Source organism: Carcharhinus amblyrhynchos, chromosome 18, assembly GCF_965287045.1.
Source record: "Carcharhinus amblyrhynchos chromosome 18, sCarAmb.v2.hapA, whole genome shotgun sequence".
NCBI lineage: Eukaryota > Metazoa > Chordata > Chondrichthyes > Carcharhiniformes > Carcharhinidae > Carcharhinus > Carcharhinus amblyrhynchos.
The window spans coordinates 38,564,953-38,579,387 of NC_137341.1; the positions used below are offsets into that span (position 1 = coordinate 38,564,953).

Here is a 14,435-nt window from a genome sequence, read left to right on the forward strand (position 1 = left end):
AACCTGCACTTGGAGCTGTACGAGGACCTTCACGTTGAATCATTGAAGAGCTGAACCAACAGAAATTAAAGTTTCACTTCTGGTATCATGGCAGCATACCTACAGTGAAGGAGACCATTTGGCCAATCGAGTCTACACTGATAACAATCCCACCTATGCCTTATCTCCATAACCCCACATATTTATCCTGTTAATCTCTCAAACCTATGCATCCAAGACACAAAGGAGCAATTTAGCATGGCCAATCCACCTAACCCGCTCAACTTTGGACTGTGGGTGGAAACCGGAGCATCCGGAGGAAACCCATGCAGAAACGGGGAGAATGTGCAAATTCCACACAGACGGTGACCCAAACGGGAAGTGGAATCTGGGTCTCTGGGGCTATGAGGCAGCAGTGCTAACCATTTTGCTGCTGTGCCATCCCACTGTGCCTCAGTGAATCCTTCTTGTCATAGTGGAGAGGAATCTGTAGGCTTGTGACCGCTTGGCAGATATCGATGGGAGATCCTTGTTCCTGGGGTTGGGACACCCATGGCAGAAAGCTTTGGAGGCTTGTCCAAAAAGTCTTCAACTGCAGTGCAGTTGAAGAAAACTGTGTTTCACTGGCTGCGGCGACAAAAGAAGACTGTGGTGGCCAGTTTGTTCCTGATCATCAAAATCGTGTGGACAATGACAGTGTGCCAATGTTGCACAGATAAGCAAAATCTCACTCGGATTTCTATCAGGCTCCATTTGCCATGTTCTGTGGTGATGGAGAATTGGCGATGGGGGCAAGTCTATGAACTGGGAGTCCCTAGTCCAGAACCAGCTCAGAGGTGACAGAAGCGCGAAAGTGTTCGGATATCTATGTTGGGATAGATGTGCCTTTGGGCAGTGGCATCGAACAGTCCTCATTGGGACGTCCTTCGCTCACCCAAAATCATAGAATCTTTATTGTGCTGAAGGAGGCCATTTGGCCCATCGAACCTGCAGCAATAGCAGCCCAACCCAGCCCTTATCCCAGTAACCCCACATATTTGCCCTACTAATCCCTTTAATTTACATATCCCAGGACACTAAGGGGCAATTTAGCATGGCCATCAACATAACCCACATGTCTTTGGACTGTGGGAGGAAACCAGAGCCCCTGGAGGAAACCCAAGCAGACATGGAGAGAACACACAACCTCCATGCAGGCAGTCACCTGAGGGCAGAATTGAACACGGATCTCTCGTGCTCTGAGGCAGCAGTGCTAATTGGTGTGCCACCATGCCACCCCAATGTAGAAGGGTCGAGAAAATATGTTTTATAAATAGGCCATCCTCCTTTTTCCTGGCTGGGGAACTGTACTTACTATTTTTGTGATCACATTTCCACTTGAAATGATAAAACACTCATGGACAATCTCAAGAGTGACCATCCAGAAAGAGGAATGCAATCATGTCAAGTGAACTATGATGACTCTAAATTGACATTGCTGCTCTGAATGAGACCTGTCTACTTGGGGGAGGGTCAACTGAGGGAACAGGCAGGGAGATTGATACATGTTTCGCAAGGTAAAGGAAAGAGTCACAGTGATCTCCCTGTCAGCAGTGTTGATTTTGGCATCCACAATAGGATCCTGGATGCTCTTCCAGAACTTCCCAATTGTATAAATGAAAAATTCGTAATGGGTTAGCTGTTGCCAATATGACACGGCCATCAGGACATTTTGAAATTAAATCATAGGATGTGAGTGTCACCGGCGAGGCCAGCTTTATTACCCATTTCTAATTACATTTGAGATGGTGATGGTGTAATGACCTCAACGAGGCTCACAAGGTTGGCCTCTTGGAATATGAGCTCCCTGATTGAGGGAGTCTCACCTGTATATATATTGAGGAGTGTCAGGGTGGCACAGTAGCACAGTGGTTAGCACTGCTGCGTGACAGTGCCAAGGGCCTGAGTTCAATTCCAGCCTTGGATCACTGTCTATGTGGAGTTTGCACATTCTCCTCATGTCTGCATGGGTTTCCTCTGAGTTCTCCAGTTTCCTCCCGCACTCAATAACGTGCGAGTTAGGTTGATTGGCCATGGTAAATTGCTCCATCGCGTCAATGCAGGGTAAATTAGCAGGGTGGGTGGGATTGTTGTCAGTGCAGGCTCGATGGGCCAAATGACCTCTTTCTGTATTGCAGAGATTCTATGGTTCTACTGACACTCCAAATTCTGACTTTGTACCTGAAGCACTTTTAGGAGTGGAATTGAGTTTGTAAATTAAGGGAATCTGAGGAGTTATTACAGGTGGTGAGTTACCTTCTTGAACTGCTGTAGCCCATGCGGTTTAGGTACCTGCACAGCGCTGTTAGGGAGGGAATTCCAGGATTTGGACCCAGTGACAGTGAAGGAACGACAATATATTTCCAAGTCAGGATGGTGAGTGACTTGGCGAGGTACAGCCAGGTGGTGGCATTCCCATGTATCCGCTGCTTATTTCCTTCCAGATGGTAGACGTTGTGGGTTTGGAAGATGCTGTTGAAGGAATCTTGGTGAGTTGCTGCAGTGCATCTTGTAGATGGTACACATTGCTGCCACTGTGCATCAATAATGTAAAGAGCAACACTGATCTCCTTGTCAGCAGGGTTGATTCTGGCATCCGCAATAGGATTCTGGATGCTCTTCCAGAACTTTCCAATTATACAATGAAAAATTCATAACAGGTTAGCTGTTGCCAATATGACACTGCCGTCAGGACTTTTTTAAAATTAATTCATAGGGTGTGGGTGTCATTGGTGAAGCCAACTTTATTACCCATTTCGATTTGAATTTGAGAAGGTGATGGTGTAATGACCTCAACGAGGCTCACGAGGTTGGCCTCTTGGAATATGAGCTCCCTGGCTGAGGGAGACTCACCTGTATATTTATTGAGGAGTGTCAGGGTGGCACAGTAACACAGTGGTTAGCACTGCTGCCTGACAGTGCCAAGGGCCTGAATTCAATTCCGGCCTTTGTGGCCAGGTGCCAGTCAAGTGGCCTGCTTTCTCCTGGATGGCTTCACACTTCTGTTGATGAAATTGGCTTGTAGATATTGGACAAGCTTTGGGGAGTCAGGACATGAGGTACTTGCTACAGAATTCCAGGACTCTGACTTGCTCGTTTCGCCACCATATTTAGAAAGCTGATCCAGTTCAGAGGCTGGATACGCTGGGACTGGGGTGGCAGGGTGGCATAGTGATTAGCATTGCTGCTTCACAATGCCAGGTATCCGGGTTCTGTTCCCAGCTTGGGTCACTGTCTGTGTGGAATCTGCACGTTCTCCCTGTATCTGTGTGGGCTGCTGCTGGGTGCTCTGGTTTACTCCCATTATTGAAAAGACAGCCTGGTTAGGTGCATTCACCATGTCAAGTTCCTCAGCCGCAGTGTGGCAACTAGTTTTTCACAGTAACTTCACTGCAGTGTTCATGTGAGCTTACTTGGGTGAGTAATAAATAAACTTGAAACTATTTTCCCTGGAGTGTAGGAGGATGAGGAGTGACCTTATAGACGTTTATAAAATCATGAGGGACGCAGATAAAGTGAATAGCCAACGTCTTGTCCCCAGGGCTGGGGAGTTCAAAACTAGAGGGCAAGGGGTTAAGGCGAGAGGGGAAAGATTTAAAAGGGACCTGAGGATAACTTTTTCACAAAGTGCGTGGTACGTCTATGGAATGAGCTGCCAGAGGAGATGGTAGAGGTGGGTACAATTAAAACATTTAAAAGACATTTGGATGAGTACCTGGATGCAAAAGGTTTTCAGCGATTTGCGCCAAATGCTGGCCCAAATCGCTGGATTGTTCAGTTTAGGAAACCTGGTCGGCATTGATGAGTTGGGCTGAAGGGCCTGTTTCCATGCTGTATATCTCTATGACTCTAGGAACACTCAGGAGATTTGGTTATCTGAACAGTCAGTGCTCAAGAGTTTCTCCAGCCCCCTCTGCTCCAGGATCAGTTGGTGTATGAGAAAACGGTAATTGAACATAAGAACATAAGAACATAAGAAATAGGAGCAGGAGCAGGCCATCTGGCCCTTTGAGCCTGCCCCGCCATTCAATAAGATCATGGCTGATCTGTCGTGGCTCAGTTCCACTTTCCGGCCCTCTCCCCATAACCCTTAATCCCCTCTCTTATCAAAAACCCATCAACCCGCTTCTTGAAAATATTTAGCGAGGCAGCCTCCACCACTTCAACGGGTAGAGAATTCCAGAGATTCACCACCCTTTGAGTGAAGAAGTTCCTCCTCAACTCCGTTCTAAAACGCCCCCCCCCTTTATCTTGAGGCTGTGCCCCCTAGTCCTAGTGTCTTTTTTGAGTGGGAAGAGTCTCTCCACCTCTATCCTATCCATCCCATTCATCATCTTATACGTCTCAATTGCATGTGTGCTTGTTGGAGGCCATTCGAGGACCTGCAGCAGAAGTTGCTGTGTGTTGGGTCCTACATTTGACTGTTTTATCGATGACCATGCGCCACTTTCCTCTGACCTCTTATTTTGATTGGCTTCCTGCATGTATCCCAGGAGAATGTCATTATATAGTCCCCAAGTAGGGGAACGGGAATTTAATATTTTATCCAGAGGCAACCTGACCATCTCAGTGTAACTGACAGCAGTTTTGAGAGTAGGAGGAGATAAATTTGCACGTCCTGCCCTTGCTGCTAGTGTGATGTAGCTTTATCCTGTTTATATGTTGCGACACCACAAAGTTTCAACAAGGGAAACTTCAATTAGCAAGAGAATAACAACTGAAAGCCACCTTGACATGTGTGAGCGTGTCTTTTTTGGTTTTGGAGCTCATTCGGGAAGTTGCTGAGATCTGACATAAACCGCGATAACTCCTGATGGCCACATCGCCAGTTTAGATCCCAGAATGTCGATTCTAAGTGTATTCTCTTTGGATTCTGCCACTCTGCGGTTGTTTGCTGCCCTGACCATTATCCTTCTGGTGTATTTTAACACTGGGTCTAAATCTCACGGAACCCTCAACTTCCCCCCGGGACCCCCTGCTCTCCCAGTGATTGGCAACCTGCACATGTTGGATCTGAAGAAGATGAGAGAATCTTTGATGAAGGTAAGCGAAAACCAGATTCTTGTAGTAAATCAGAAAGCTGTCCTGCTGTTTGCCACGTCTGTTCAGCGCCGTGAGATGTTCATTTTTATGTTGAAGGCGCTATGTGAATGCAGATTGTTGTTAAACACCGAAAATCAACCAGAGTGCAGCTGATTTCCCCCCAAAGGCTGTGCTGGTAAATCGACATCATTCTAACAGGTAAAGAATCACAGAATTGTTACGGTGCAGAAGGAGACCATTTGGTCGATCGTTTCTACACCATTGTAGATAGGTTGAGTAAGTGGGCAAGCGTTTGTCAGATGGGCTTAAATGTGGGAAACCTGTGAGGCTTTCCACTTTGGCAGGAAGAATGGAAAATTAAAATATTATTTAAATGCAGAGTGACTGCAGTATGCTGCAGTACAAAGGGATCTGGCTGTCCTGGTATATGAAAAACAGGCAGTTAACATTCAGGCACAGCGAAGAATTGGAAAGGGTAATGGAATGCTGCTCTTTATTGCAAGGGAAAGAGTAAATAAAAGTAGAAAGGGCTTGTTCCAACTGTACGGGGCAATAGTGAGATTGCAACTAGCAGTTCGGAGAAGGTTCACTTCACAGAATTACATAGAAACATAGAAACATAGAACAGTACAGCACAGTACAGGCCCTTTGTCCCTTGATGTTGTGCTGAGCTATGTCCAAACCCAAGGTCAAGCTATCCCACTCCCTATCATTCTGGTCTGCTCCATGTGCCTATCCAATAACCGCTTGAAAGTTCCTAAAGTGTCTGACTCCATTATCACAGCAGGCAGTCCATTCCACATCCCGACCACTCTCTGAGTAAAGTAAATTAATGAATTCCCTTTTGAAAATGATGATTAAATCTGCCCCCACCATTGTCTTGAGCAGTGCGATCCAGATCCTAATCACTCACTGCGTTAAAAATATATCACTGCTGTCACCTTTAGTGTGTTTGCTTTGCATTAGTGCCCTCTGCTTCTCAACCATTCCGTCAATTTACTTCTACTTTGTTTAGCTCCATCATGATTTTGGACACAAACTGGTTCAGACACAAAAACAGAAAATACTGGAGAAAATCAGCAGGTCTGACAGCATCTGTGGAGAGTGAATAGATATGATGTAGAGATGCCAGCGTTGGACTGGGGTAAACACAGTAAAACGCCACAAAACTGGTGTTGAGACCAAACCAAGTCGCAAACCTGGTGTTGTGAGACTTCATATTGAGAGAGAATAGAGCCAGCATTTCGAGTCTCAATGACCCTTTATCAGAGCTGAAGAGAAGGAAAATCGGACAAGATTTATACACTCCCAGAAATGGGCTGTCCACTTAACATTCCGAATTTCTGCCCACAAAGGCAAATATAAGGTATTTAACACTCATGAAAAGGACTGCTTAGATACTAACACCTTGTACTAGGCCGGAATTCCCACCATCTCCAGACTTCCACACAGAACCAGAGACTTTGCTTGGGGCAAAAGCAGTGTATTCTCTCTGCCACCCAACCAGGCCAGGACAGCGGTTGTAAGACCCGAATATGACTGCAGCCTTACACTCTGGAGCTGGTACATGAATTATCCTTTCATTGCTCTTGGCTGTGGCCCCAGTCTCCCATGCCCAGTGACTCACCACATGAAGAACCTGACTTTCTACTGGCCACTAGGGTCAGTATCTGGTGACTGTGAGTGTCCTTATCAAGCTATGGTGCTTTCTTCCCTGGTGAAGATGTTACGATGTATTATTGAGAATAGGCATGTGATGTGAATAGTTGAGTGAGCTGTTCATGGAAATGTATTGCTTTAATTTAAGCTATCTGAGAAGTACGGGGCAATATTCAGCATCAAGCTAGGATTCACGGATGTAGTGGTGCTGACCGGCTATGAGACAGTGAATGATGCACTTGTCAAACATGCAGAGGAATTTGGTGGGAGAGCGCATGTCCCGATATTTGAGGCAACTTTAAAGGGACGCGGTAATTCTCACCTTTAACTTCGCTGTTGTAAAATCTGTCAGTTCAAATCTGACTGCATCCTGTCTTGCTTCAAATAATTAATATTTTTCAGACTTTGGCAAAGGTTCGCTTTATTAAACTTTAAAGTTTTGAACAACTTTGGAAGATTAAAAACTAACAAACCCTTTGAATATGATTGGCAACCACTTGCTATAACTTCTGTAAAACATTGCTGTGTTTAATTCCACAAGCAATTAGTATAAACTACAAATTGGTTATGTTACTGCAGGAATGCTTAGGAAATTCATAATAACTTCATTGCAGTGTTAATGTACACCCACTTGTGACACTCATAAAAAAGCTAAAAAAAATTTCACATGGCATCCTACTTTCCAGCTTCTTAACAGAGGTATTAATAGGTTAAGGATTTGAAGGGTTTGTTGTCACGGATGAGAACATAAGAACAGGACAATGTCATGAGGCATGACACCCTTGACTCTTACGTCTGTGACTGAACTTTCCAAACATACCTTTGGCCCAGATTTTGTAACCTATTTGGTTAACAGAAGTCTGCCATTTTAAACGTACATTAATAATTAACCCAGTTGCTGTTTGCATTCGATGAATTAGGGAGGGAGAAGCTTAAATGGGAAGGCGATGGACTAGTGATCTTATCACCGGAATTTTAATTCAGCAACTCGGCTAACTTTCTGGGGAAAGTGCTGGAAAATCTCAGCAGGTCTGGCAGCATTGTTTGACAAAGGGTCATCTGGATGCGAAACGTGAGACCTATTCTCTCCTTACAGATGCTGCCAGACCTGCTGAGATTTTCCAGCATTTTCTCTTTGGGTTTCAGATTCAAGCACCCGCAGTAATTTCTTATAACTTTCTGGGGGTCTGGCTTGGTATGAACGCTATGCTTTGTCTGTGTAACTCAAAAAACAATACTTCTCTCTGTATCCCAATATATGTGACAATAATAAATTAAATCAATAGGAATTTCTAGGCTTCCATCCTTTTCTATTCTAATTAATTAACTGAAGAGATATTAACATAATAAGTGTTAAATCAAACATCTTTCTTCATATTTGAAGTTTTAATGACTTCTTTCTGATGGATTTAATTGTAGGCATTGTTTTTGGTCATGGGGAGTCATGGAAACAAATGCGAAGGTTCACCTTAACCACCCTGCGAGATTTTGGAATGGGCAGAAAAACCATTGAAGACAAAATAATTGAGGAAACTGAATTTCTGATAAAAATGTTTGATCCTTATAAAGGTGAGTTTGTGTGAGGTAAAGAAACAGAATTCTCAATGTTTCTTTTCTCTGTGTGTTTCTAACTATTTGGAAATGAGATTGAGTTACAGAGAATCACAGAAGGCCCAGACCTTCTGAGAGTGACAATCACAGTCAGGTTGCTGCTCTGTCCCTTTTTCATTGACCTGGATTGGAAGCTGCGTACTTCTCACCTGATTTTCCCACTCGAGCCTGAAGGGAAAAGTGCAGCGTTCCGGATCCTGGGACTCTTCATTGCAGAGCAGCAGAATCAGGGGAAGGGAGGCCACATGCCCTGTTTTTAACAGCGCTAGTTGTTGTACACCAGATAGGTTTAAGGGTCCAGGCCACTTTGAAGGATAGAAGGTACGTCTGTGATGTGAGTAGGTGAGGGGATAGAGTGAGGTAATAGTCACAAAGAAAGTAAGAGGGTGTGGTCGGGTGGGGTTAGTACTATAGCTACTCAAGAGTTGCAAGTGACTAAATCTTCCTAACTTTTAGAGAGAGACAACTGTCCTGAAAGAATCAGAACAAAGTCTGCGATTTAAGTCAGGGTATCGGATGGTTCCCAGTGCAGGGTAATTAGACAATGGAAAGTTAAACTTCCTGGGAACTTCCCATGCAGTGTTAGTATGCGGGAATCCAGGAATTGCAGAAGGAGGCCATCTGTCCCTTCGAGCCTGCACCGAAAACATTCCCATCCAGGCTGTATCCCTCTAACACCACATATTTGCCCTGCAAATCTTCCTGACGCGAAGGCCAATCAACCTAACCTGCACAACTTTGGACAGTGGGACAAAACCGGTGCACCCAGAGCAAAGCCAAACTGACACGGGGAGAATGTGCAAACTTCTCACAACAGTGACCTAAGGCTGGAATTGAACCTATGTCCCTGATGCTGTGAGACAGCAATGCTAACCACTGTACCGCCTTGCTGTCCTTCTGATGTTCCTCACCACACCACCCAGGAAATTATAAATACTGGGCAAAATATTACAAAGAAGACATCCAGTCCATTGTGTCCCTGCAAGCTTTTTGCTGGAACAATCTCAAGGTAATTGTGCTGTGAGGCACAGTGGTTGGTACTGCTCCCTCACAGCACCAGGAACCCTGGCACGATTCCTGGCTTGGGTCACTGTCTGTGAGGAGTTTGCACATTCTCCCCATGTCTGTGTGGGTTTCCTGCAGATGCTCCGGTTTCCTCCCACAGTCCGGAGATGTGTGGGTTAGGTTGATTGGCCATGATAAATTGACACTAGTTTCAGCGGGATTAGCGGGGTAAATATGTGGAGTTACGGGGATAGTGTGGGATTATTGTCAGTGCAGACTTGATTCCATGATTTAATTCCACTGACTGCGCTGTGTCTGTGACTCTGTATCTTTGCCCAAAATCAAAGAGCTTCTCCCAGAACCGCTGTGACTAACTGGGTTCTAGTTTTCCAGTTGATCCATCTCTCATTTCAGGGTGTGTTCTCCATTTCCTCAGCACTGGAAATGCTGGATTAGAAAATTCTAGTCAGAGTTCCTGCTAACCCCTCTCTGTGTTCCTATAACAGCCTCGGGAACAATCCGTCCTCATTACCTGATGAGCAAAGCAATTGTGATTTTGTTGTGAAGGATCGGCACTAGATTGCGTGTATGTGATTTCTTTGCAGGCCAACCCTTTAATCCAACCATCAAACTGAATGCTGCGGTTGCCAACATAATTTGCTCGATACTTTTTGGTGACAGATTTGATTATGAGGATGAAAGGTTTGTCGGAATAGTAAAGAGAATGAATGAAAACATTCAACTTGCTGGATCCCCCATGATCCAGGTAAATCCCGCCTTTCGTCTGCAACAGAAATACATTCCAGAAAAGAGCACTTGCGACCAGCAGCAGCTGAAAGGGGTGGGGATCTATAATGGAGTCTCAAAAAACCTGTGTGGTGCAATGTATTAGTTACATGGAGGAGAATCACACCTTAATAATTTACCAGAAGGAGGTTACACTCTCATTGAGTTTGAGCTAGTTCGAGAATCTTAAAAGTTATGGAACCAAGATGAGTTTAAACATAGAGATTGGCCAGGATCTAATTTCGTGGGAGCATCAGGCCTGACTGGATGTATGGCCTCCTCCTGCTCCTGTGCTGTTAGTTAATAAGAAAGAGGAATGTTACAACTCTGGGCTATAAAGAAGCAGGGAAGTAATAATCAAAGAGATTCATGTGAACATTTGTACCGATGTCCTTTGTTCGATGTGCACCTATTGTGTTCAATCTGGACACTGCAACGTGCCAGATTCAGGACATTTTAAAGATTTATTCATTGCTCTGTTCTCACTGTGGAATACGGGACGTGAACAGGTTATTGGTTAACTTTGATATCAAGATAAATTGCATCACTTCATTTTTATTTTATAGCTGTACAATGCATTTCCCTTCTTGAGATTCCTTCCTGGATCACAGAAAAAAATATTCTCCAATGCTAAGGAGAATATTATTTACATGAAGAACCTCTTCAACAATCACCATCAGAACCTGGATGAGAATGACCTGAGGAGTTTTATTGATGCATTCATGTTGCGACAACGACAGGTAGAAACACTACTTCCCTCTTAAGAAGCGCAGTAAATTCTCTATAAGTTCTGGTTATGATGCCTTGGGACAATAAAAGGAACTTTGTTCAATCCAGCCTGGCAGGATGGGCGGTAAATGTATGTTTCTGTGGAAAGTATCCTTCATTTTTAAAAGAAGGAACCGGCATTTGCATTCTATCTTTTGTACCTCCAGGATGTCCCAAAACATATTCCAGTCAATGAGGCACTTTTCAAATGTCCTCATTGTTTGTGATGTGAATTCAACCAATATCAGGAAAACAGAATATCTGGTCAATCCCACATTGCTGTTTGTGGACATTTTCCCAGCTCAGATTGGCTGCTTGTTTCCTACAGTCACCACACTCAAAAGCAACGCTTTATTGACTGTCAGGCACTTTGCAACATCCTCAAGTCATAAAAAACAGAATAGAAATCTTAAGACAGCGGGGAGAATCGCCCTGTTTTTCTTTTTAGCACAACCATCTGAGAGTGCAGACAGAGCCTTTGTTTAACACTTTGTCAAAAGTGACACCTCTGAGGGTGCAGCGTTCCTTTGGTACTACACTGGAGCAAACCCATTGCTGCCTCTGATTCCTGGCTCTTTTCTGTATTGCATTTCCCAGTAATGTGTAATTCAGATTAATAATGCATCCCTGCCACACTCTACTGGCTCCAATCCCAGTTCTGAGCCTTTGTATTGTTAACTTTTGTAGGAATCGGACAATCCTAATTCATACTTTAATGAAAACAACTTAACGTTCACCGTGATCAACCTATTTGCTGCAGGGATGGAGACCACCTCGACCACAATTTGTTGGGGAATGCTTCTGATGATGAAATATCCAGAGGTTCAGAGTAAGAAGCAGTCTGATTCCATTCTGGACCCATCCTGTTGTATCATTTTGTGTGCCTCATTCTCAGATTACCATGGGTGTGAATTTGAACTATTTTTCTACCCCTTTACAGAATGTGGGTGTCACTGCCTATTGCCAGCATTTATTGTGTGACCATGCTGTGCCTTTCAGAAATGTAATTTAATCAGGTTCTTTTGCAGTACGTTTCTAACAGGCCCTGGAATTTGTTGACACCGTGATGTCTGTGACCGGTGTCCTTTATTGCTGCTGAGGCAACATAATTGATATCACGTTGATTTTAATCTGGACTAATGCAGTGTTCTGTGGTTTCATGGTCCTTTGGGGATTCCTGAATGAAGCTTGATTTGGGGATGTGACTCTAGTGGGTCATTTGAATTATACCTGGATTGAAACTCCTTATGTTCACCCTAACACCAAAATCAAATGTAAAACTTAGGGCCTGGGCTAACTGCATAAAACACCTTGGAGTTTCTGACCTGTGTCTTAACAATTGCCCATCTCAAGTTTCCCTTCAGAAGGTGGTCATGAGCTACCTTCCTGAAGCACTGCAGTTTCTGTGATGTAGGTTCACCCACAGTACTATTGGGGAGTACTATTCCTTCAGTACTATTCCTGAAGCACTGCAGTTTCTGTGATGTAGGTTCACCCACAGTACTATTGGGGAGGGAGTTCCTCGATTTTGTCCCAGTGACAGTGACAGAAGAACAAGATATTTCCAAGTCAGGATGGTGAGAAGGGGAACCTCTAGGTGGTGGTGTTACCATGTATCTGCTGCCCTTGCCCTTCCAAACTGCCTGTTCGTGGGTATGGAAGGTGCTGCCTAAGGAACCTTGGTCAGTTCCTGCAGTGCATCTTGTAGATTGTACACACTGCCGTCACTGTTCATTGGTGGTGGATGGAGTGAATGTGCCAATCGAGCGTGCTGTTTTTTTTCCAGATGGTGTCAAGCTCCTTGGGTATGGTTGGAGCTGCACTCATCCTGGCAAATGGAGGGAATTCCATCTCACTCCTGACTTGTGCCTTGTAGATGATAGACTAGTTTTGGGGAGTCAGGAGGTTAGTTACTTAGTGTAGGATCCCTAGTGGAGAATTCAGTGATGGTAATGCCATTGAAATTTGAGTGTTGATGGTTGGATTCTCTCTTGCTGGAGATGGTCAATGCCTGGCACATGTGTGGCGCGAATGTTACTTTCCACTTGTCAGTGCAATACTGGATATTGTCAAAGGCAGTGATTCAGCTCTTTTGTACATGTTTGAACCAAGGCTGTAATGAGATCAGGAGCTGTCTTGCCTGAATAAATCCAGGATCATACTTTCAATCACTTTCAAAATGTGCTTGTCTTGCAGAAAAGGTTCACGAGGAAATTATCAGAGTTATTGGATCAGACCGATCTCCCAGAACTCAGGATCGGAAGTGTTTGCCATACACTGACGCGGTGATCCACGAAATCCAGAGGTTTGGTGACATTTTGCCCCTAAACCTCCCACACGAAACCACAGTGGACACAAACTTCAAAGGATTCTTCATTCCAAAGGTACTCTAGAGAAGCTATGGCCACAACTGGGGCCTGATATTCTGGCATTTAATGGAGATCCTGGGGAGGAAATGAGCTCTCAAGCTTGCATCTAATTACACTTTGCACCATTTGTGCCTCAGTGAGTGGTTCTCATTATTTGATATGTAAGGAGGAGTGAGGCAGATTTTTAATTGGTAATGGGTTGAAGGGTTATGGGGAGCAGACAGGAATCTGAGAATGAGGAGCATACCAGCCGTGATCGAATGGCGGAGCAGATTCGATGGGCTGAGTGGTGTAATTCTGCTTATGAACTTATATTTCCAGGGAACCCATGTGATTCCATTGCTGTCCTCTGTGCTGTATGATAAAACCCAATGGGAAAAACCAAATGAATTCAACCCGTCTCACTTTCTGGATGCTGAGGGCAAGTTTGTGAAGAGAGACGCCTTCATGCCTTTCTCCGCAGGTAGCACAACGTATGACTTTTTTGGACTTTGTATTGGTGGAAACATTCTCTCCCCTTTGCTGGGGAAAGTAACATTTAGGAAATGCAGCATTAAGGGAATTCCATGTCTATTATCTTTATCTTGGGGTTGTGTGGGAAGTTGGTGTCTTTTTTCCAAAAGTGCCTAAACCTACTTATCTCCACAACGGTGAGACTGGCTAAGGAAGCTTGAACTGGGAATTAATGGAACACTCATTTATTAAAACTGCACCTTCACAATTTCAAAGCATCATAACTTTCAGCACGTCAATGTCTTTGAAAAATAGTCACTATTGAAACGGAGGGGAACACTGCCAGCAATTCACAAACAATGTCAGATTGCACCTCAGTCTAGTGTTTGATCTGAAACATGGTCCCTCTGAAAGGGGCACTCTCAGTGATGCACCTGGAACACCATCCTGGATTTTGTGCTCAAGTCTCTGGAGTGGAGCTTGGAGGCCCTTTTTCTCAGAGACTCTGAAGCATTTAATTTTGTTCTGAGCCTGAGATACAGAGGCCACAAGGACAAATACTTCAACCCGTTGAGATTTTATTTAGTGATATTCAATAAGAGAATGAAACTGCACTTGTTAAGCCTCAGTTTCTGTACTGCTGTAAAAACTGCGATGTCCCATTTGTTATTTTAAAATTCATTCCAAATATCTTTGAGCAGCATCATTGACAATTCTGCATTT

At 44.2% G+C, this 14,435-nt stretch overlaps 1 protein-coding gene across 1 annotated transcript; it reads left to right on the plus strand.

Moving 5' to 3' along the window:
• The first annotated feature begins 4,569 nt into the window (after positions 1–4,569).
• LOC145354728 (cytochrome P450 2F3-like) lies at positions 4,570–14,055 on the plus strand. Its single transcript, XM_080206182.1, has 8 exons — positions 4,570–5,061; positions 6,869–7,031; positions 8,140–8,289; positions 9,942–10,102; positions 10,689–10,862; positions 11,578–11,719; positions 13,033–13,274; positions 13,581–14,055. The coding sequence occupies exons 1-8, from the start codon at positions 4,861–4,863 to the stop codon at positions 13,887–13,889; spliced, it is 1,542 nt and encodes a 513-aa protein (XP_080062308.1). The 5' UTR covers positions 4,570–4,860; the 3' UTR covers positions 13,890–14,055.
• The last annotated feature ends 380 nt before the right edge of the window (positions 14,056–14,435 follow it).